The sequence below is a fragment of the Ceratotherium simum genome, chromosome 2, assembly GCF_057802395.1.
Source record: "Ceratotherium simum simum isolate JZ-2026a chromosome 2, ASM5780239v1, whole genome shotgun sequence".
In the NCBI taxonomy this organism is placed as follows: Eukaryota; Metazoa; Chordata; class Mammalia; order Perissodactyla; family Rhinocerotidae; genus Ceratotherium; species Ceratotherium simum.
Genome location: NC_141901.1, coordinates 40,820,653 through 40,843,644, shown reverse-complemented (window position 1 = coordinate 40,843,644; position 22,992 = coordinate 40,820,653). Strand labels below are relative to the sequence as shown.

The 22,992-nt window shown below is 54.4% G+C and overlaps 3 protein-coding genes across 3 annotated transcripts; 2 read left to right on the top strand and 1 right to left on the bottom strand.

Annotated features, from left to right (window-relative positions):
• Window positions 1–711: 711 nt before the first annotated feature.
• On the top strand, window positions 712–4,036 carry LAMTOR2 (late endosomal/lysosomal adaptor, MAPK and MTOR activator 2). Its single transcript, XM_004436192.3, has 4 exons — window positions 712–905; window positions 1,206–1,368; window positions 3,517–3,606; window positions 3,847–4,036. The coding sequence occupies exons 1-4, from the start codon at window positions 838–840 to the stop codon at window positions 3,901–3,903; spliced, it is 378 nt and encodes a 125-aa protein (XP_004436249.1). The 5' UTR covers window positions 712–837; the 3' UTR covers window positions 3,904–4,036.
• Window positions 4,037–5,245: 1,209 nt separating this feature from the next.
• Window positions 5,246–11,832, top strand: RAB25 (RAB25, member RAS oncogene family). The gene is made up of 5 exons (XM_004436194.3): window positions 5,246–5,524; window positions 8,535–8,730; window positions 9,953–10,146; window positions 10,996–11,076; window positions 11,478–11,832. The coding sequence occupies exons 1-5, from the start codon at window positions 5,482–5,484 to the stop codon at window positions 11,603–11,605; spliced, it is 642 nt and encodes a 213-aa protein (XP_004436251.1). The 5' UTR covers window positions 5,246–5,481; the 3' UTR covers window positions 11,606–11,832.
• Window positions 11,833–12,994: 1,162 nt separating this feature from the next.
• On the bottom strand, window positions 12,995–22,920 carry MEX3A (mex-3 RNA binding family member A). Its single transcript, XM_087441906.1, has 2 exons — window positions 22,011–22,920; window positions 12,995–18,374 (listed from the first exon to the last, which is right to left on the bottom strand). The coding sequence occupies exons 1-2, from the start codon at window positions 22,462–22,464 to the stop codon at window positions 17,266–17,268; spliced, it is 1,563 nt and encodes a 520-aa protein (XP_087298032.1). The 5' UTR covers window positions 22,465–22,920; the 3' UTR covers window positions 12,995–17,265.
• Between the last annotated feature and the right edge of the window lie 72 nt (window positions 22,921–22,992).

Below are 22,992 nucleotides of genomic sequence, written 5' to 3'. Positions count from 1 at the left end.
CGAGCTCCCCGCGAGAGACCACCGCCCATCCTAGCCGGCCCGAGCCGCGCTGAGGTCCCCTCCGGTCCAAAGCGGCCCCCGCCCCCTCCGCGGGTAACTCCTGCTCCGGGACAAAGGACTTTCTGTATCGTCGCTTTATCTCCGTTCACTGTGATAACTGGTCTTTCTCGGGAAGCCCAAGTCCTTTCCAGATCTGAGGCCTCTCCCGACTTGGAGGTTGGATTTTCCCACTTCTGGACGTCCACCTAAGATCTCATTTCTAGGATTGACTCTATTCTCCCAAAGGTCGTGGCCTGAATGAAGCCTATTAAGTACGGTTTCAGAGACCTGGGTTTTGCATACATGGCCTTTCTGAACCTTGATTTCCTCAATAGCATCTTTCTCCTCATCCCACAGAACTGCGCAAAACGTAGAAAACAGCTTTGAAAAGTAACCAAAGGTGGGCCTGAGAAAAAGCGGGATTTTTTTTTTTAATTACTGAATCGTGGATTGTCAAGCAGACATGATGACTCTTCTCTCCCCGAGGGCGTTAAATGTCCTTCCAGTACTGCCCCTGTCCTTTTACTCCCGCTCTTTTCCCCCATAACCGCGTGGTCTCACTGGAAAGGCGAGCCATAGTTCCCAGAGTGCCTCGCGAGGCCACAAGCAACTACAATTCCCGGTGACCCCCGCGGTGGGGCGGTGTTGAGTCAGACCCACACAAGCCAGGCCAGGAAACTACAACTCCCGGGACGCTCCGGAGCAGGGCCGCTGGACTACGGGAAGCGGCAGGCAGAGGCCAGCAAGAGGCAACTCCGGGATCTTGGGTGCAAAAGCCCAAGGTTAGGAGCCGCAGGCATGCTGCGTCCCAAGGCTTTAACCCAGGTGCTAAGCCAAGCCAACACTGGAGGTGTCCAGAGCACCCTGTGAGTGCGGACTGAGGACCCCAGCGCGAGCACTGGAGTGGGGCGGCGCGCGGCTCTCCAAGGGAGGGGTAGGGTAGGATGTCCGGGAAGGGAGGAGGTGGCAGAAGGAGCAGGGCAACAGGCAGGGATGGCTCCTCTCGAAAAGAGAAACCGACGTGGTGGGTGCTCGGGGCATATCCCAGGACACCCTCAGCACAGACCCTTGCTTTCTGGAAGCGCCGGTGGCGGGAGTTGGGACGGAATCTCAGGCATTTTACTCCGATCTTGAGCATGTCACTATCCCTCTCCGTCCCTTGCCAGGCTGCTGAATAACGAGGGATCTCTGCTGGCCTACTCCGGTTACGGGGATACGGACGCCCGGGTTACCGCAGCCATCGCCAGTAACATCTGGGCCGCCTATGACCGGAACGGGAACCAAGCGTTTAATGAAGACAATCTCAAATTCATTCTCATGGACTGCATGGTATGGAGAGGAGAGCTACTTCCTCTGTCCTCGAAGGGGATTCTCAGGGGGCGACCCGGACCCCATCCTGGATGGTTGGAGGGGCAGGGACAGGATCTCTGGAAGATTACTAAGAGTTGGTCTGCAGCAGCATTTATAATAGGCAGGACCCTATGCATCAAGTGGTGGTGAGGGAGGAGCCCTGGACCCGAGGTCTGACTGGGGTTCTGGTCTCAGCCAGCCACTAACATTTGTGGAACCTTGGGTAAGTCACTTAACCTCTCTGAGCTTCCTTAGCACACCTCTAAGGGGGAAACAATACACACAGGGTTGTTGTGAAGATCAAATGAAAGAGTGGATATAAACCGTAGGATGATGTACAGACACAAAGTGTTGTCATCCCAGATTCACAGACTCAGGGAAGAATGGCACAGTCTCCAGACACTAGTCCAGTCCCTTCAGTTTACAGAGAAAGCAGATGAAGTCCAGAAAGGGGAAGTGGCCATTAGGCTGTGAACTTCTTGGAAACAGAAACTGTCTCACTCACCTTTGTATCTGTTCAGTCAACAAATTTTTAGGTCCCTGCAATGTTCTCGGGACTTGGAGAAAAGTAGCAAACAGGACAGACAAAAACTATTTATAATGAAACTTAGTCTTAGACATGCTTTAAAATAAGTAAAATATGTATGTTTTGTAAAATAAGTGTGTAAATATGTTTTACAAAATAAGTAAAATATGTATATAAGATAAAAAAGTAGTATGTTAGGTATTGAAAATGCTGTGGAGAAAAATAAAGCAAGGAAGTGAGATAGAGGGGGATGTGTGTCAGGGACAATCTCATTGCAAAGGTGACATTTCATCACAGATCTGAAGGAAGTTGGCAAGCCATGTGGCTGTCTGGAGGAAGAACGTTTCTGACAGAGAGAACAGCAGATGCAAAGGCCTTGAGGCAGAATGCTGCCTGGTCAAGGATCAACAAGGTTGATGTGGCTGGAGTGGCATCAGAGTGGCATGGGGAGGTTAGTAGGAGCAGAGTCCAGACAGGCAGAGAGTGTAGCACCTGGTTCCCAGCACTCGCTGGATACCTAGTGAAAATTTGCTGAACCAAATTAAAAAGGCCTCAACAGGGGCCGGCCCCGTGGCTTAGCGGTTAAGTGCACGTGCTCCGCTGCTGGCGGCTGGGGTTCGGATCCGAGCGCGCACCGAGGCACTGCTTGTTAAGCCATGCTGTGGCGGTGTCCCATATAAAGTGGAGGAAGACAGGCACAGATGTTAGCCCAGGGCCAGTCTTCCTCAGCAAAAAGAGGAGGATTGGCAGATGTTAGCTCAGGGCTGATCTTCCTTACAAAATAAATAAATAAATAAATAAATAAAAATAAAAAGGCCCCAAGAATGAACTCTCCAGAAAGGAATTCCACTGTAACTCAGCTGCCTACCTCATCCTTACCCCCTGTGCAACCAAGGATGTCATTTCAGTTCAACTGATGACTCCTCCTGGGTGCCTAGCTTAGAGCTGGTGCTTTAGAGCAATAGCTTTCAAAGGCTTTGATCACAACTGGGCCATAAGAAGTACATTTTAAGTCAGAGCCCAGTGCACACATATACCCACTAAAACAAAAGTTTCGCGAAAAAGGTCTCGGCTTACAACATGCAATGCACTTCATTTCTCTTCTTTTTTCTTTTAATGCTGATCACCTTCTTAATTGATCTCCTAACCCTGGGGTCAGACCTGCAGTTTGAAAAGCATTACCATGGGAAAAGAGGAGAAGCATAAGTTGGGTTACTGCTCTCAAGCCCCTTACATTGTTTTGGGGTCAACCCATAATAATAATCTCACCCATTTGGACAGCCCTTTGCAGATACAAGACTCCTTCATGTGTACTGGCACCCTCACCAGCTGGGGTGAGGTTGGGGTTACAGAAAGAGAAACGGAGTCCCTGGGAGATTGAGTTTCCCAGGGTAACTTGGTTAGTAGGTGCCTGTGCTGAGGCTGGAATTGGGGTTCAGGACCCCATGTCCAGGGCTGTGGCCAAAGCCCCACTGCTGAAGCTCCTGCGTGTGCCCAGGGCATGGGAGGAAGATAGAGTCTCTCTCAAGAGGAGCCCTTGGGGAAAGAGGGGGCTAAGGTGCCAAGCCGAACATCACATCCCATGATATCGTCCCCACCAGGAGGGCCGTGTAGCCATCACCCGAGTGGCCAACCTTCTGCTGTGTATGTATGCCAAGGAGACTGTTGGCTTCGGAATGCTCAAGGCCAAGGTGTGTACATGCCCATCCCTCCGCAATCCTGGGCCCAGCCTTTGTGCTCCATCACTGTCTGTTCCCATCCCCACCACCTTCCTGCAGGCCACCTGTCACCCAATCCATGTCTGGTGTGGGCTAACTCCCAGGAGCAAGCGGGGGTTGGGAGGGGGTGCTCAGCATTGGGTGTAGACCTGGATTTGGGATCCCTCTAGGGGCAGGCCATGTGTGGGACTGATTCTGCTCTCCCTTCTGCAGGCGCAGGCCTTGGTGCAGTACCTAGAGGATCCCCTCACCCAAGTAGCGGCATCATAGTGGGCGTTGGTGGAAGCTGGAGTCAGAAAAGAGAGATGACCACTGGGAGGGGCAGGGCCCCCTGGGGAAACCTTCCTGGACTGTGGAGGGAGGGTGGGACTTTGTTTTTTCCAAGAATAAACTTCAGCTCCTGTCTTGTGTCCTGGCTGCTTTCTTGAGTGGGAGCAATCAGAGGAGATAGAAAGGAGCAGGGATTTCTTATAGGATTCTTCATGTGCTGCAAGGATGGATTTCCACCCATTCCTTCACCAGGACCTCCAACAACCAAATGGTTTTGGGCAGTGATGCCTCACTCCCTTGGCCTCTCCCGTGGTGTGACCTCCCCTGGTCCCTGCCACTCAGAGCAGAATCTCACCCACCTGATGGCAAAACCTTGGGTGTGAGCTCAGAGGTGCAAGGGGCTGGTGGAAGGTCATGTTGAACAAAGAGAATATAGGGCCCTGGGAATTCAGTGTCCTTCATCCTGATTTTGAGGTGTGGGGGAGCTTTTCTACTCTTGGGGTTGGGAGAGTGTCCCCTAGCTGCCTACAAGGGGCCACCCCTTTCCTCTTCTGCCAGGCATTCACGTGCTCACATAGACCTTCTCCAGATCTTGCAGCCCTTTGCAGACAGGATGGCTTTGTTGTGAGGCTTCAGGTCCTGGAGAGGGAGTAAAAGAAACCCAGAAGACCTCTCAGAGGGCTTCCCCTCCAGATTCTGCCCCTCCACTCAGACTCTTCACCCCATCTGGCTGTTTCGCCCCAGGTCTCCCGGTACCCAGTGTCCTTAAGAGCAGGTCTGGATGGGGAGCTACCCAGTGCTGTAGGAAGGGACCCATCCCAGAGAAGAGGTAGGTTGCAAATTCCAGCTCCACCCAGGGTGAGACATACTACCCGTCCCAGGCCCTGGGCTGTCAGGGAGGGGCAGAAGTTGCTGTATGGGAGATGCAGCTCCCAGAGCTCTGCACGGCAGGGTGACTGGCATCCCGTCAGCCCCAGCCCCTTGCCCCAACAGCCCTTGCCATGGTGCCCCCAGATAACCCCTGCAAGGGCTCTGAAGGAAAAGCAGGCGGTCAAGTAGATTTTTGCTCCCTGAGAGGCTATTTCTCACTCGCTGGTGGCTGGGCCCCCCCTGGCCACAGGTCTCAGGAGCCTAGCCATGCGTACTCAGTCCTCAGCTGGCTCTCTGAAGGCCCTGTCCTTGTCCCAGCTTCCCCCACTATCACCCTCTGGAGCCTGCTCACCTGCTTGCAGGAGCCCAGGCTGAGAGCACACACCCAACCTGTCTAACCTGTCTGACGTCATCGTCTCTCCACCCACCTGGGCCCCAGGTCTCCAGCCGCCCTGCTCTTCCTGTTCTCAGCTTCCGTCCTCTCAGCTTCCTTGCAGCACCCCCACCTGCCAGAGCTGAGCCTCCCTAGGCTCTGCCTAGCCTCGAGTCGGCCCCCAATCCCTCTGGCTTGCAGAAGTTTCTTTACCTCCAATGAGAGGAGGGGCGGATCCAGGTCTCTTGAGAACTGAGGGTTGAGGGCGTTGAACTAACGCATAGACCCGTCACCTCTGCCCTTGAAGACACTTGTACCCTCCATGCGGAGCCAAGATGGGGAACGGAAACGAGGAAGATTATAACTTTGTCTTCAAGGGTGAGTTGGGGTCCATAAAGAGAGAGGAAGCCTGAGAGAGACCCAGAAAGAGACCAACAAACCAGAGACGGCCCCTTCCTGTTTTTTTATCTCTTAGCAGGACCCCCCAGGGCTCATCATTCCTTTGGATAAGAAAGAAAGCTGCAGGAGGTGAGGGAGGGTCTGATTACAGGGGCGAAAGTCCTGGAGCTGCTAGAATGCTCTACTGTTGTAAATAATGATGGTGATCACTCCTTAATAGTGTCGAGTTAGGCTCCTCTGCCCCATGCCTAAAGGAAGCCCAAATCCCTAGGAATAGTCAGCCACTGCAGCACAAGAGATGGAGATCAGACTTCAGAGAGGACTTCCCTCCTGAGAAAAGGGGAAACAAGCAGACTTAAAAGAAAGAAAGTCATCTTCCTGGGAAGATGTATAGGAAAGGAGAGATCTATTTCATCATAGGGCTGAGTGAAGACATAGGGAAGCTGTAACGATTTGGGAGCAGGGTCTAATAGGATCCAGAGGACTCCTAGGGCCATGGTCTTGTCTGCTGTCCCTTGGCAGACCCCTTGGGCCCAAATACCAGGCCCTGGGTTCCACTTGGCTGTCCCTGGAAGTGTGCGTGTTTCTTTCCTGCTCCTTTATCTCAGCCCCTGTGCTTGGCCTCTCTATTGTTCCCCACTCCCCATGCCACCCCACCTCCACGCCTCCTTCTGGGCAGGGTGGATTGGCGGAGCTATGATTCCCTGTCCTGCCACCCCAACCCACGCCTCTCCCAGCCTCAGCCCCGCCCTCTCTCCGGCTGGGACTCTCAGGCATCTGGGGTTGGGGAACCTGTAGTCCCGGCATCCTTCCCAGGAAGGGGAGCCCAGGGAAGGGCTAGCAATAGTCTGGGGCAGTACGACCACTAGTAACTACTGTTTATTGAGCCCTTAGCATGTGCCAGCCGCTAGCTCATTAATCACCATAACAACCCCCAAAAGTTATCTTCCATTTTGAAAGCATAATGGTCATTATAGCATCATGGTCAGGAGCCAGACTGAGTTCAGATCTCAGCTCTGCCGCTTACTCAGTACTGCAGGTTGGGGTCTCCAAAGCAGACACTGAGAAGAAGTTTGGGGTATAAGATGTTTATTATGGATCAACACCAGTGAAAGGAAGGGGGAGGAAACAGGACTGGGCAGGAAGCAAACTGTAGCGCAGGATCACAAAGCCTCGGCCAAGGGCAGCGAGCTCTGTGATCCCCTTACCTTGCTCCGGCACTGGAGGTGGGCTGCCCGGGAAAGGCATGACCTCAGGTACAGCTGCTCTCTGCACCAGGAGCACATGCTGAAGGAGCTGACAGCTGGAGGCTGTCTGCCAACTGCACTGTCTGCAGCTGGGGGCCAGTCCTTCCTTGAAGCCGGATCCAGGCAGCACACCTCTGCGTTTACCACGCTAGCTGGCTAGCTGTGTTACCTTGTGCAAGTCATTTAACCCCCTCCGTTCCCTTGTCTGTAAAAATGGGATGAGAATGATAACAGTACTTGCTTCATGGCATTGTGAGGATTAAATGAATTAATATGGGTAATGCCTTTAGGATGGTGCCTGGCACATAGTTGGCACTCAATCAGTGTTAACAATTAGTATCTGCATTTTACAGACGAGGATGAGACAGAGTAAGTAGCTTACAAAAGGTCACAAAGTCAGTATTCAAACCCAAGTCTGTCTGACTCCAAAATCCTTGCCCTCAGAAGCTGTTGGGCCTGAGGGTAGGGCTAGGAGCCCACCCACCAGAGGGATGAGATGGGGATGAAGTTCCCAGTAGGGGAGAGGCAGGAGCACACACACACACCCATAAGCCTCCCAGCTCTTTCCTGTCCTACACAAATAAGGAATTTTTAAAGTTGGAGGGGGCCTTTATAGATTTTATACACAAGGAAACTGAGACCCAGAAAAGGTGAGCCACTTGTTCAAGGTCACATGGCTAGTCAGAGGCTGAGTGGGGATCAGAGCCCCCAGAATACGTGGCTCCCAGGGCATCAGCCTGCTTTTCCAGAACCACTCTGGGCGGCCTCCTCTAACCCTGGATGCTCAGCTCAGTGTCGGTGCAATTTACGGGTCATACTTAATCAGCCCCCTACACTCTCCCCCAGCCCCCAGCTCACCCATGGTAAGGCTGGGCCCTGGATGCTGCCCACCAGCCCAAAGGCTCTTCACGGCCCCTCTGATGGATCCTTGTCCCTGAAAACCTGAAAGTAAAAGCTCTGGCCTACCAACAACAATCCCAGCAGTAACAGTTTTGCACACTCACTATATCCTGGGCAATATCTCATTTACTTTTTGCAACAACTCATAAGATAGTCACTATTGTTATTCCCATTTCTCATACGAAGAAGAAAGTCAGAGAAGTTAAATAACTTGCTAAAGGACACACAGCTGGTCCAACACCCAGCCCTATGGTCTTAATATGCAAGACTGCCCCTCCTTGGGGACAACTGGATCCTAACTTCTTACACACCGCCTGCATACCTTCCCCCCACCCACACACATGTCACCTGCCAACTTTCTCCTCACTCACACTTCTATTCGCGCCTCTGCTCCCATGCAAACACACACACCAAACCCCCCACTTGTCCTCCCAGCTCATATACATAGAAACGTGCTCAATGTTCTCATACTCCCTAGTCCAGAAATGTGCACCCTCCCCCCCAGACCTCCTGCCATCTCTCTCCGCATTCACACACTCTGCTAACCTCTCCACACAACCCCTGAACACCAAGACCCACAAACAGCCCACAGACATCACTCCATCAGCAGAAACCCAGGCTAACTCTGCAGCCCGTCTCAACAGACCAGCCCAGAACCCTTAAAGCCCCTCAGCCCATTTCAAACTCACAGACGCATCACGCAGATTTGCAGACCCCAGTCTCTGCTCCCTCCTCAGTTTTCTGAGCTCAGCTCCCCCTTACTGGCGGGCAGACTCTCCAAGCTCAGGCGAGCTTAGGGCCGCTCTGCTCCAAGCTCAGCCCTTATCTCTCCACTCCTTCAGTGGTGCTGATCGGCGAGTCAGGAGTGGGGAAGACCAATCTGCTATCCCGATTCACGCGCAATGAGTTCAGCCACGACAGCCGCACCACCATCGGGGTTGAGTTCTCCACCCGCACTGTCATGCTGGGCACCGCCGCTGTCAAGGCTCAGATCTGGGACACGGCTGGCCTGGAGCGATATCGAGCCATCACCTCGGCGTGAGCCCGGGGCCGGGGGACTGCTGGGGTGTGGGGGTGCTGGGGAAGTCAGGGAGCACCTCTGGAGGAGAGGTGGAGGAGGAGGAGGAGGCAAGGGCACTCAGCAGTGTGCTCCGTGGGTGGCATCACTGGGCGCCATGGCTGGTTGAGGAGACACAGTACTGTGAGCCACAAAGAGTCTGAGACAGGATGTAGCGATGCTGACTGCTGGGACTAAAAACAAGAGTCATTGCCACCACTTGAAAGTCTTTGCTCTGTGCCCAGGGAGGTACAAGGCACTTTACATGGGGCATTTTATGTCATCCTCAAAGTACCATGGGAGTAAGATGCTCCCATCAATCCCTGTTTAAAAACAAGAAGCTGGGTGGAGCTGGGATAAGGGCAGGCTCCCCAATTGAGAGTGCCCCTCACTTCTGCACAGTGCTTTGCCATCTAACCACAAAAGCAAAGGGCTGGACCCCTCAGCTGCACTTTACAAAGACTCAGAGGACACAGAGAAAATTACGCCACATGTGACACCATGTGCAGAGCGCCTCGGAAGCAGCATCAGGCCAAATGTGAGAAAGATGGTCTGTGTGTGTGTGGTGCGGGACAGTACCTTCCAGCGGGCAGGGAGCAAGAGTCAGGGGCTTCATTACCCAGCAGCACAACATACTCATCACTCTTGGATGGGTCACCTGACCTCTTATGAGCCTCAGTGGACTCATCAGTAAAATGGGAGTAATTAGATATCACCAAAGAAGCTCCATCTAACTCTAGGAGTGAGGCTGGGTTCTTGCAAGGATGCCTCAGATGGTCAAATCAGGGATCGCTGCATGGGGTAGCCATTTAGCTAGTTCTAGAAAGATGGCCACAAGAGAGAAGAGGGCACTGTGGGTCAAGGAGCCACGTGAGGAAGATCTTGAAGGTGGAGCTCCCAGGAAGCAGATTTGACCAGAGCTCAGGTATGCATTGGTGGATGGCAGGGGCAAAATCAGAACAAAGGAAGGAAGTAGATGGGCTATGAAGGAAGACGGGAGCCAAGATCAGAATCCCTGGAGGGTTCTCAGCATGGAGCACGGGATCCTTGGGCTGCCCTATCTGGGTTTGGATCCCTGGACCCAGTTTTCATATTTCCCAATCTCTGGTACTCATCTCTGGCTTTTTGGCTTGAGGCTCTGCTCTGAGGCTGGGCCTGTCCTCCCTGACTTTGCCTCTGTCCACCCCTCTACCCCCCACACAGGTACTATCGTGGTGCAGTGGGGGCCCTACTGGTGTTTGACCTAACCAAGCACCAGACCTATGCCGTGGTGGAGCGCTGGCTAAAGGAGCTCTACGACCATGCCGAGGCCACTATCGTCGTCATGCTGGTGGGTAACAAGAGTGACCTCAGCCAGGCCCGGGAGGTGCCCACTGAAGAGGCCCGCATGTTTGCCGGTGAGAGCCCATCGCGACCCAGTGTGACCCCTCCAACACTACCCACGCAATCGCAGCTTCTGCCTCCCCAGCCCCTGCTCCCACCCTAGGGCCCCAACCTGGACTTCCTCCATAGGATCCCCTACCCCCATCCCTTCTTCCTCAGGATGTCCAGCCCTTCCCCTCTGTGACCTTGTGTCCCTCGTTATGTCCCACCACTTGCCCTGAGATTGTCTTTAGGGGCAATTATTTATAGTTGGTTTTAAGACAGCCCCACCCTGCAACGCTCAGAGATCCTAAGTGTAGCTGGTGGGCTCCCCTTGACCATCTCCAGTCACATTTTCCCTGGGAGTTTTCTGGGGTTTAGAGGCAGCAAGATATAGTGGTTAAGGGTGCAGGCTCTGGGGTCCCACGGCCCAGCCTCACATCCCTTGGCCTGCTACTAGATGTGGGATGCTGAGCAAGCTCTTTAGTCACTCTCTCTGTGTTTCTGGGCTTCAGTTTCCTCTTCTACAAAAAACGGATAGTAGGGCCAGCCCTGGTGGCCAGTGGTTAAGTTCAGAAGCATTCCGCTACAGTGGCCTGGGTTCAGTTCCCAGGTGTGTACCTATACACTCATCTATCAGTGGCCATGCTGTGGCAGTGGCTCACATACAAAAAGAGGAAGATTGGCAGCGGATGTTAGCTCAGGGTGAATCTTCCTCAACAACAACAAAAAAGGGATAGTATTCAAACCTACCTCAAGGTTGTTTTAAGGAATAAATGAGCTACACATGCCCAGGGTTTAGCACATAGTAAATATTAAGTAAATATTATTATTATTATTGCCTTTAACACCCACAATTAATGATGTGTTTCCTTTTCTGCTAGAAAACAATGGGCTGCTATTCCTGGAGACCTCAGCCCTGGACTCCACCAATGTTGAGCTGGCCTTTGAGACTGTCCTCAAAGGTTAGAGTCCCTGCCTCCATTTGGCACCCCCATTCCATCCCTGGGTGGTGGTAGGAATGCAGACACCCAGCTCTCACCCCAGCTGATTCCTCAGCCCCTTTATGGGCCCCCAACAACCTCAGAGCCTCCCAGCATGCCCCTCAGACCCTTCCTAGTGCCCCCAACTCAGCCCAGAGCTTAGGGAAGGAACCAGAAGGCCACACTTCCCAGGGAGCTGAGCCTTAGTCCTTCTCCACCCAGGTAAGTAGAAGGAACCAGGTGCCCAAATTCCACTTCCTTCCAGCAAAACCTCCTTTAAGTGCGGCCACCCCCAGTACTCAGAAAGGGGCATATGGTATGCATATGGGGAGCATGGGCTCTAAATCTTCTTCTGACCTGATCATTGCCCTCTGCCCTCTCAGAGATCTTTGCAAAGGTGTCCAAGCAGAGGCAGAACAGCACCCGGACCAATGCCATCACGCTGGGCAGTGCCCAGGCTGGGCAGGAGCCAGGCCCCGGTGAGAAGAGGGCCTGTTGCATCAGCCTCTAACCTTGTCTAGCACCAACCCTGCCCACTGGCTTTCTGGTGCCCCCAACCCCACGCCAGCACCAGGACCTTTCCCTGCCCTGTGGTTCCAGATGTCAGAGTGGCCAGTTCCCTGTTCACAGCTCCGCAGAGCTCTAACGTCTTCATGCCTCACCCACCCCCTATACCTCTATTATCTGTCCACCCCCTTAGAGACTAAGGCCCTCAAATAAAGCTGTGTTTTGTATCAATGTCTGGCCATCCTGCTGCCTCCCGTCTGTGCCTCTTCTTTAACTCCTGCCCCTCCTCTGAGTCCCTGTTCCCCTTCTCCTCCCCCTCTCTCCATCTTCCCCACCATACTTACTGCCCCCCAGGGCCAGCTGCCTCTGGAGTCTTGTGGTCTGGGGACAGTGCCAAGGGCGCGGGGGGTGCCCGCCCTTCCCTCTGCCAACCCCCAGGGCAGGTGGGGGAGGGAGGGCAGCATGGTGGAGAGGGGGTATCTGGAAGGCGAGACAAAGGAAACCATCGGCGGGCACCATCTGGTGCCCAAGGCCCTGGTGCCAAGAACTGAGGTCACTCCAATGCCAAGGGTGAGGGGAGGAGGCAGGGGGGGATGCTAGAGAGAAGGGGGAGTCAGGGCCAGCCCTGTCTGTGTGTTCTGGGGAAGGGGGTTAAGCCTGGGAGGTGGAAGGCCCAAGTCTTCCATCCAGTTTTCTGCCTGACCCCAAAGAAGAGTGGGTGTGGAGTAGGGACAGATTGAATCTGGTGGGGATGAATGGGAAGGGTCTGTCTCCCAGCCCTCTGCCCCTTCTCCATCAAGCCCAGGAGCTGGCTGTCCAGGCAGGGGCTCGGTCACCCTGCCTCGCCTTCTCCTGTTCTGCAGGGCAGGGTGGAAGGAGGTCTGACTACACCCCAAGGAACAGAAGGCAGTAAGTGGGGAGATAAGAGGGGGCATTGAGCGCCTGGAGACTCCAGGAGGGAGCTGTGAAGGTGGACAGGAGCCATCCACTTCCTGCAAGTTGAGCAGGAGCACTCAGAATGACACTAGAGAAAACCCACAGCGGTCTCTCCCACTCACCCCAAGGTGGTTCAGACCCATATGCAAAGAAGCCAGAGCCTTAAGTAATAATACTTTTAATAAAATTAAGTTCTTAATAGCACATTTAATACATTAACCCTCCCCCTTCTTGGTTTCTCTGAATTTTGTGCAACATCACTTTGACTTGATTATTCATGGGTCTGTTTTGTTTCCCGCCTTTATTCTGCTTTTGAAATATTTTTCCGTGGTGGATTTGTACGTGTCTTCACTAGATGCCTCAAATTAAGTCTGACCACAATCCTACTCTACTTTCTACAGTGGAGAGACCATCTCCCCTGCCCCAGGGCTGTCTCCCCCAACCCACCCTACCCCACCCGCACCCTCGAGTGGGGAAGGGGACGCCCTCCCCACCCCAGACGCTACCTTCCCAAACTAGCGGGGTTTCTAGGACAAAAAGAGCAGGGGGAAATCTGTCCCTAGGTGGGGCGAGAAGAGTAAATCGGGGAGAGGGAGATGTGTTTGGGGTCTAGGGCCAGGGAGGGGCATGACAGAGTCATTGGTGTCATGAGCAGGCTCCTCTTGTCTAAAGGAGAGCCAAGGGGCATATGCGCCCCCTTGGATAGGGGGAGGGACCTGACCTGATTGCAAGCTGGGGTTGATAGAAGGCAAGTGCTTAAAAAATTCATTGATTTCTCACATGCAAAAGCCAAGCTCCCCCATTTCCTGTGGGGAAGGTGATGTGCCCCAGGCCAGGACACACGGGATGACCCCTACCTGAATACTTACAGATGGAGGTGGACTGGGGCAGAGGGTTAGGGTCGGGGTCACCCAAAGTCCCTGCCGCCCTCCCCTGCCTTTGTACCCTTGGGGACCCCATTCTCCCAGGCCTTCAAGGAGTATCTTCACTCCACCCCAGTGGGTGGGAAGTCCTTCTTGGAATATAACTTCTACGAGACAATAAAGCACTCTACAAATCTGTAAAGCACTGCGCAGCTTTCAAGGACAAAGATTATTGTTACTCCTACTGCTGCCACAGAGGCCAAAAGCTAAGTGGAATATTGGGTGGGAACAGGGATGGGGGACATACCTCCTCAGTCCCCTTGAAGCTCTGAGAAGGTACAAAGTGTGTGCGTGTGCGTCGATTTGTGGAATGACCTACCAGGCTCTTGAATCATCCTGTAGTGAAGTGGACTGAGGTTACGCTTCAAGAAGGACTTCCTCAGTTAGGCCTGGAAGAAGTTGGCTCAGGAGGGTTGGAGCAGGGCGGTCTCCATCCTCCCAGAGAGCCCCAAGAGAGGACATATCACTTTGGAGGGAGTAAGGGCTGCCCAACAGAGACAGAGGGATGGACAGGATGGCCAGGCCCCCAGGTACTGGGATGCAGGCAAATGTGCTCACCCTCCTCTGCTGTCCCCAGCCCAGCCTCCATCTGGTTGAAATGATCAATGCCCATCCTTTCCAAGACCCTAGGAACTCAGCCCTTCATCTATTTGTCCTACAATTTAAAAATCCAAGGATTCTCCGAATCAACCCCAGCAGACTGGAAGCTCCCAACCTTAACTAGCAGCCTGCTCCCACCCCGCTATCTGAAGATGGGGCGCCTCAGGGTGGACTCAGCCACTCCCTCCTTTATTTTCCTTTTCGGTACGACTTTTATACATTCTACTGGACCCAAAGGCCCTCAATGCTACTAAACTTTAAGCTATCTGAATATCGTCTACTAAGTAACTAGTAATTCTTTCTCTTTTTCTCTAGGATTATATGAAATAAATTTGAATTATTATTATTATTATTAATAATTATTATTTTGTAGTATTCTTTTCTTTTAAACCCCTCGGTTTCTTACTTTGTCTTCTCTCTCTCTCATTTTTGGTTAAAAAAAAAAAAACAAAACTATTTCTCTTAAATCTCACACCTCTCTGAGGGTTCCCGTAGGCCTGCTAGGCCTCAGTTCTGGACTTCCCCTCCTCACTGGCCCCTGGGACAGGGCAGGGGAAGCGGGGGCACCCCAGGATCCTCAGTCCTCAATCCTACTGCTTCTTCCTTTCTTGTTAATCCCTTTCTTTGTTTGGCTCTGCCGGCTCCCCCGAGGGGGAGGGGGAGAGGGGAGGGGGTGCCCATGGAGTGAAATCCGATCTACTTGCAGGGCCCCAGAGGGACCAGGTTCCCCTAGCCCCTGTCTCCACCATCCATCCCAGGATGCTCCCCTCCGAAAAGCAAATGACATTCCTTCCCGAAAAAAAGTGGGGGAAAAAAGGAACGTAAACCCGAACATATATTAAAAACACTTTTTTTAAGATTTAACTCTGAATACAAATGTATTTTTTTCTTCTTCTCTCCCTACATATATTCTAAACCTTCTAAAGTTTTTTTATTTTTTTTAAGGATCACTTTATCATAAAATAAAATATCCTTTTCATATAATAAATTACCTAATAAAAAGTCTTTTTTTTTTCATATTAGCCCAGGTTCTTTGCTACATTTATATGGTAATAAACGCCTTTATTAAAATAGAATATTAAATTATAAAGAACTGCTTTTTTTTTTTCTTTTTTTTGCTATTTTTGTTTTCTCTCCTCTGTGTTGGTCGCCTATCTCGCTCCCTCTCGCGCTCTTTCTCTCCTCTATTTTGTCTCTCACGTGTGTTTTGCGTTTGTTTCTAGGTTTGGCTCAATCAGTAAGGGTGGGATTGAATATTCCGAGCCCCCTAGCATAACAGTCTTCTGCCTTTGTGGGTAAGGAGTGGAGAGGGGGAGGGGGATCGACAGACAGACATCCCATCTTCCCACCCCCCCCCCACCCTCCCTCGGCAACCGAGGGTGCCCATTTGGTTTGGTTTCTATTGTACAGACATTTCAGGATGGCTCACATTGGCGGGAAGGAGGGAAGTTGTCACCAGCCAGCTTTCCTGGCTGTGACCTCCTTCCTCCCCCATCCCTGGCTGGTGGTCTGGAGGGGAAGGCTGAGGAGAGGTGAGTTAATTCACAACAGGAGGAAGGAGAGGAGGAAATCCCCTCTGTACCCCCATCCCTGCACCCCCTCTCCATCCAGGAAGAATGGGACTCCTGAGCTTAAGTGCTCAGAGATCACTTACAACAGTCCCACCCCACTATATACAAGAATCTCCTGGGACCCCCAGGGACTCCCATTTCCCATCCTCTCCTGGCCCGGCCAGCGGAACCAGGAGGGTGGGAGGCTGGTGGCAGCCCCAAGGGAGCAGCAGGGAAGCAGCAAAGGGGATACAAGGCCTGTACAATACATGATTCTCGGAACAGGCCCTGCTACACCCCAGTCCTGCTTGGGCCTGGACTGACCCCTCTCTGAAGACTTGGCTTCTCTCCCCAACCACATTGAATGGGACAGAGACTTCATGATTTGCTCGCTAATAAGGGTGCTAATAAGGGTTCGGGTCAGGTCTAGAGAGGGGTGCAGAGGGTGGGGCACTGCAGGGGAGGAGGAGCATCCCTTCCCTCCAGCAGCCTCTCCTCTGCCTCAGGCCCCTTCCTGCTCCTTGAAACAGCAAACACACTGCCTTGGCTCTCCCTTCCCAGTGCCAGAAAACTCAGCCCAAGAACTGCTCCCTAAATGTAATGCCCAAAGATGATAAAGGTGGAGGTTTGACCCTTTATGTACCCCAGTATTAGTCCCCTCCTCAAATTTTCTCTGAGAATGGGGATACATTCCATCAAGAATTTGAGGTGTTTCTTTGGGGGAGTGGGAGAGAGGGCCTCCAGATGCCAGAAGAGGAATCAGGGGGAACCATCAAAATGTTCTTCCCCCTACTTCTCCCCAGGGGGATGGTGTCCCCAAAGCTGGGCTGGAAGGGGCAGGAAGGAGCGGGAAGAAGGGAAGAAAGAGAAAGAGCAAGACAGGGCTGGGGGTGACACTACCAAGGGGAAGCAAAGAAAAGAGCTGGGGAAAGAGCAAAGGAGAAAGGAGAACCCAAAGGAGGAAAGGGGGGGGAGGAAGCACAGGGAAAGCTGGAGGGGCAGAGAGGAGCACCCTGTCCAGGTTCCCCTAGCCCAGCTTTGCGGGGACAGATGAGTTCTGAGCCCTTTACTGATTGACACGCTTCTCCCCTTCCCCCAAGAAAATCTATGCAGACTTCCCAAAGGGCCCCAACCCCCTTATACCGTTAGAAACCCAGGAACAGATTCCCAAACAGGATACGGAGGTGGAGGGTCGAAAGGGACATATTAGGAGGTTGGAGGTCAGGACCAGAGGGCTTGCACATTGGAAAGAGTGCCTCTAGATACAGATGGTAATTCCCCCTCTCCTTTTCCTCATCTCCTTCACAGAGGAAGGGGTAGTGGACAGAGGGGTCAGGATGCCTTAGCGGCCTCCTCTGGCAAAACAAAAGTTTCTCTTAGCTGCTTCCAGATTGAAGGGTGTGTTGAGGTATCAGAGTTGTAACTCTAGTAAAATTTCTGGTCTGGTCCCCTCCCAACCTTTCCAGGACAGGGTGACCAGAGGCTCTGACAGTAGCCTACCCTCCAGCCACCACCGCCTCCCCTCCCCCTCCCCAACGAGCGAGTATCTCTAAGCACCTTGCCCCTCAAATCACTGATTTCCAAAAGGCCCCAGTGGAAAACAGCTCCAGGGCGGGCCCCTGGGGAGTGGCCCCAGGAGGCATGGGGCAGGGGACTTAGGAGAATATTCGGATGGCTTGCGTGGCTGTGATGTGGCAGACGGGACACTCCGGGTCCGTCCTCTCGCAGATGCGTACTGCACACTCCATGCAGAACAGGTTGTGTCCGCAGGGCACGAGGGCGGCAGTCACCTCACTCTCGAAGCACACCATGCAATCCCGCCCGCCGCCGGGGCTCCGCAGGCCACCCCCGCCAAGTTTAGAGAAACCCTGGAGGGGCTCTCCCGGCGGGCGTCTCGGGAGTCCTGCCAGCTCGGGGCCTGCGGAGGCGGCAGGAGAGCGGTGCGCTCCCGGCGGACCGGCGCGGGCCTTGGCGGAAGAGGAGGAGGAGGAGGAGGCGGAGGAGAAGAGCACCGAGGTGGGCGTGGCGTTCTCCTGGCCCGCCCAGAGCGGGGGGCTAGTCTCAGCCACACCGTAGTACACGTCCTGCTTGCCCACGCCATAGCCCGGAAACAGGTAGCCGCCGTAGCCAAAGTCCCCACCCTGCTCGCCCAGGCGCGGGGCCTCAAACCCAGAGTCCACTCCGCACTCGCCGATGCAGCCCAGGCTGTTCTGCCGGAAGGTGGAGAGGGGCTTGCAGCCCGGCGGATGCACCCGCCAGGCCTCCGAGTAGCGGCTATCGAGCGCGGCGTCGGGGCTCCCCGCCAGGAAGTCGTTTTCATTGTTGTATTCGAGGATCTTGCCTGTGCGCACCGCGATGTGCGTCTCGATCTCCTCGCGCGCACGCTCCACGTTGCCCGGGGCACCCGTGATCTCGAACACCGGGTCGCGGTCGCGGCTTGGCGTGATAATGTACGTGTTGGTCTGCTGCTGGATGCGCTTGATGGTTGCCCCCTTGGGGCCCACCACCAGCCCCACTACGCGGTAGGGCACTCGCACACGAATGGTCACCTGGCCGGGAAGAGCAGGCGCCACGCCAAAGGCGGCGCCCGACTTGTTGCGGGAGGCGCGGATCATGGAGAAGTGCTCGGCTGCTGAGATGATTTCCCGTCGGGCTGTGGCTACGTCCTCCCGCCGCCCGGTCACCATGAACACTGGCTCTTCGCCTCGCACAGGCGTCTTGATGTAAGTGTTGGTCTTGGCCCTCAGAGCCTTAATCTTGCAGCCTGGGATAGGGTGGGGAGGAAGAGAGAAAAAGAAACTCACAGGGCAAGAAGGTTTGTGCTGAGACCAATAAGCTCCTGATCCTTACTCAGATACCCAGCCCCCCAAGAACCCCTCAGTCTACCCTTTGAACCCCGCCCCCCAATATACCCTGACTTGAACAATCCACTCATGTATCTCAGATATACCCAACATCTCTATCAACCACAGATGTCAAAATGTACCAACGTTCCCTCGAATTCCATTCAGAGCCCTCCAAATTCATTTACTCCTTGAAGCCCAGAAATAATCACTGACCCTCCCAGACAAGCTGCTAACCTCAAATCTACTCATGAACTCCTCCCCAACCATGTGCTGTTCCTTCAATTTCTCTACTGATTCTTGGCTACTCACAAACTTCCAAATCACTTAATCACCCCTGCCAATCTGTCACTGACCATGATCTTCCCACAGAACCCCAAGGCACTCAGTGACTCCACAATCCACTCCTCACTTGACCTCCATTCACTACAAGTGTCCTCCAATCTACTCAGGGACCCCTGACCCCCATCTGCTCTATGATCCACGCCCCCGTGCCTTCCGCCCATTAGTGTCTCTCAGTGGGTCCCAAATTCATAGCAAGTTTGCAGCAACTAGTGGAGGTGGGAGACTGGGAAGGGTCTGAGAATCAGAGTTTCAAGGGAGAAAGGAGGAGTATGAAGTTAAAGATAATGACCTGTGAGGGACAGCACCAGACCTTATGGACACTCCTGCCACCCTGTCCCCCTGGGGGCAGGAGAGCTGACGTGGGCTGGGGCTGAGCAGGGCTGAGGGGGAAGGTATTCTGGACCTATACTCCTGCTTTGAAGTAGGAGTGGGTTAAAGCTGGGAGGTTGGGGAGAGAGGCAGGAAGAGAAAGAAGAAAGCCGAGACAAAGAGAAACAAAGAGAGAGAAGGGGAAAGAGAAGAGTGAGGGAGGCTGGGATGGCCATACCATCACTAAAGGTTGCAGACCTCAATGGCTGACTGGACAAGCCTCTCTCCTCTTTTCCCACATTCCCTCTCCCTGCCCCGAGCTTCACAGAGCCTCAGAGACTCACACGCTTTCTCAAAGCACACATGCCACATGTGTGTGTGTGCGCACGCGCACACACGGACCTAAGAGCTGTGAGGCACTGTGTGCCTTTACCTAAACAATACTTGTGGTGCAAGCCTAATATACACTTTCACACACACATACAAAAACACACACGGATTCCCTGCGTTTCAACCTTTCACACTTCCCACTCTTCCATCCCCATCATCCCCAGCACACAAACAGCACATTCCTATACACGCCCACTACTTTTGCCCCCATTCACAACCAGACACGTTCACACCCCTCTCCAGGTACATACTCACCATTCCCCTTCTCACTCCCCCACCACACTACCTATCCCCCCCCAAAACCAACGCCAGTAGTCCTAGTTTTCTGACTCTGCCCCAACCGTCCAACCACAGGCCTGAGGTGAGCTCATTTTTTCCCTCTCCTTCCTCCACTCCAGATGGCTTCTTCTCCAACTCTACCAGATTTGCAGGTGGGAGGATAGAGTGGGTTGAGGGCAGCTCTCCTCACCTTCAAGATACCTCAGGAAGGAGAATTTGCTCCTCCCTTTTTGTCTTCAGACCTCTTGGCAGTTGAGAAGTCCTACCTGTTGTCAAACCCACATCCCTGCTGCTTTACTGTCAGTAAATGATTGTTCCATTTGTGAGGCATGGAGGGTTGAGGAACAGTGAAGTCCTCTTGCCTACAACTTCTGCTCACATGGCATCTGATAGGCACCTGGGTTCTGGCACTAAGTTTTGGGTCCATAAATTTAAGTGAGAGCTAGGTGTCTTTGGGGGTTGGGGCTGGGGTGAGGAGGACAGCTCAGGCATAAGAGGAAGGAGAAAAGCTAGAGGCCCGGAGGTGCAGAACTGATGGTGGACCTCAGCCTGGGTTTCAAAACTCTGAAGAAGCATCTTTTGAAGGGAAGACCCACTGGGCTTCACCTTCCTGGAGGTCAAATAGAGGAGCACTGACACTGCAGCAGGAGGAGGGAGGTTAGACAAGAGGGAGTACTTCCATAGACTTAAGGAATGAGGGGGCGGTTTATCTTCTCTGAATAGGAGAAATCCCCCTACTTTTATGAGAGACAGGCCCATCTGATGCGGAGGCAGAAGAGGAAAGAATGACTCCATGAAATTCTGGGGCCTCCCAAGATCACCACCACATCCAAGAAAAGATATCAGTGTCCCCACCCAATTCCAGGGCTCTGGGTCCCTAGTTTCTGGCAACAAGAGGAAATCCAACTTTTTAAACCAGAAATCTCAAGAGATGGAGTGCCCCAGGGGGATGAGGGCTGTGCAGGGGAGTGGCATCTTCCCCTCCTCCATTCTGGATCTCCCTGCAAAATCCCCCCAACCCCCAGCACTCCGGGTAGATGAGGTGGGATGTGGAGTAAGGGGCCCCCTGGCTTGCCTCCCCTCTTCCCCTGCCAGCAGCCGGCCTCCTCCCTCACTCCCAGCCGGAATGCAGCTCCTCTATTGTTCCCCACGGTGGGACAGCTCCTCCCCTGCTCCTCCCCCACCCAACACCTCCCCAGCCCAGCCCCCTTGCAATTGCCAAATCCCACCCCCCACACACTCCCCTTTGGGAAACCAGGAGAGGGAAGGGTCCCCAAGACCCCCTCTGCTCAGTCTGGACCCTCACCAACACTCCCACCCTCACTCGCCCAGAGATGCTGGAACGGAGGAGGGTGTGGTATCAGACATACTACACTGGATTAATTCTACACCCCCTCACCCAACAACACATCCAGACAGACACACACCCTCCACCAAACCTCCAGGTAAAGGTTTCTTACCCCCCAGCATGACCCCCCCCCCACTCTGTCCTACTCTCTCAGGACCAGAGACCCCCTCTCCAGGCCTCTGGCCCCTGGCCATGGCCAGCCCAGAACAAAAGCTTGAGAGGGAGGAGGAGAGGTCCACACCAGGACGTGGCACTTCGTTGGAGGCACCGCTTCCAAAACCTCACAGACCGTTCAACTTTGGTGTGTGGGTGACCACAGGACTCCCTCCTCCCAGCAGCCCCCTCCCCACCTCTCCCCCTGGCTGGGACCCTCCCATGAGCCACACCCCCTTCCATTCCTACACTTAGCCCAACAAAGAGACAGATAATCTGGCTTCCCGGGCCAGGTCTCCCTCCAAGTCTGTAACTCCAGGTGGCTGAAGGTCCCAGGGGTGCCCCCTCCCCAACCCACTCTCAGATATCAGAGTAGGGGCTTCTGAGTAACTCTTTGCACATTCCACCAGTTTTTCCGTCTGGGAGTGGACACCCCCTCCGGACAGCCTCCCTGGATTGGGAGACCGATTCCCCCTCCCTTTTCCCTCTCTCTATGAGAGGATATTTCTTTGTCTAAGGGCAGAGCCCTGGGGGAGGAAAGATCTGGAGGACAGTCCCGACTGGGGGTAGCAGGGAACTTTGTGGCACTTGGAAATCAGGGTAGGGGGCGGGTCCCCCTTTGTGGGGAAGGGACCGAGCCAGAGGCAGGCAAGGAGAGAGGAAATGAACTTTCCGCGCTAGGATGGGGTGCCCCCTACTCCAGTCCCTCTCCGCGGTCCGGGCGCCCGCTTACCTTGCCTGCCCACGATCTCGGCCACGTGCTCGGAGGTGGGCACGGGTACACACTCGGTGGTGTTGCTGCTGCCCTTTAGGCGCAGCTCGGCCTCTTTGTAGAGAGCGCAGAGCTTGGCATCGCTGGTCCCTTTGGGGGCGGTGGGGGGCTGGGGCGTCTGCGCCGCGGGGGCCGCCGTCGGGGCGGCCGGGGGCGCCGCGGGCGGCGGCGGCGGGGCCGGCTGCGGGGGGGCGGCCGGCGGCGCGGGGGCGCCGCCCCCCCCACCTCCCCCGTCCTCGCCCGCCGTGGGGGCGGGGGGCTCCCCCAAACCCAGGAGGCAGAGTTGATCGAGAGCCAGCTGAAGGGCGCGCTCGTCTTCCAGCAGCCCTCGGTCCTTAGCGCTTCCCCCGAAACATCCTAGTTCTCCAAAGCCCCCATTTCTTTCCATTATTCCAGATACCACTAGACTAGGCATGGCGAAACAAAAGCTGGGGGAGAGAGAGAGAGGGAGAGAGAGAGAGGTGGTGGAAGGGAAAAGAGGAGAGAGGAGGGGAGGGGAGAGGAGAGGAGGGGGGTGTGTGGGGAGGGGGAACAAAGAACTGGGGAGGGGGGAAGAAAGCGAGATAGAAAGATAGACCCTCCCCCTAAGCCCCCCTCCCCAAACACCCTGTAACCCGACTCCCCTCGCCCCAGCCCCCAGGGTGGGGGTGGGGGGAAAGAGAAGCAAAACCCAGAAGGCAGATCTCCTCTCCTCTCCGGGGCTGACGGGGGGCGGGGGGCTGCGGGATCTCTGCCCCCACCCCTCCCGCCTCGGACCCGGGAGTCTCTAGACCCCGCCGTCCAGACGCCCCCGTTAGGCTCCCGTACCGAGCCCCAGTCCAGGAGCGGCGCTCAGTGGCCCCCAATAGAGCCCAGCCCCTTCCAGCGCTCAAACTCTTTTGTTTTAAATGAACTGGATGGAGCAGCATGGAACTGACGGGAGGGGGGCGCGCCGGGGGCGCCC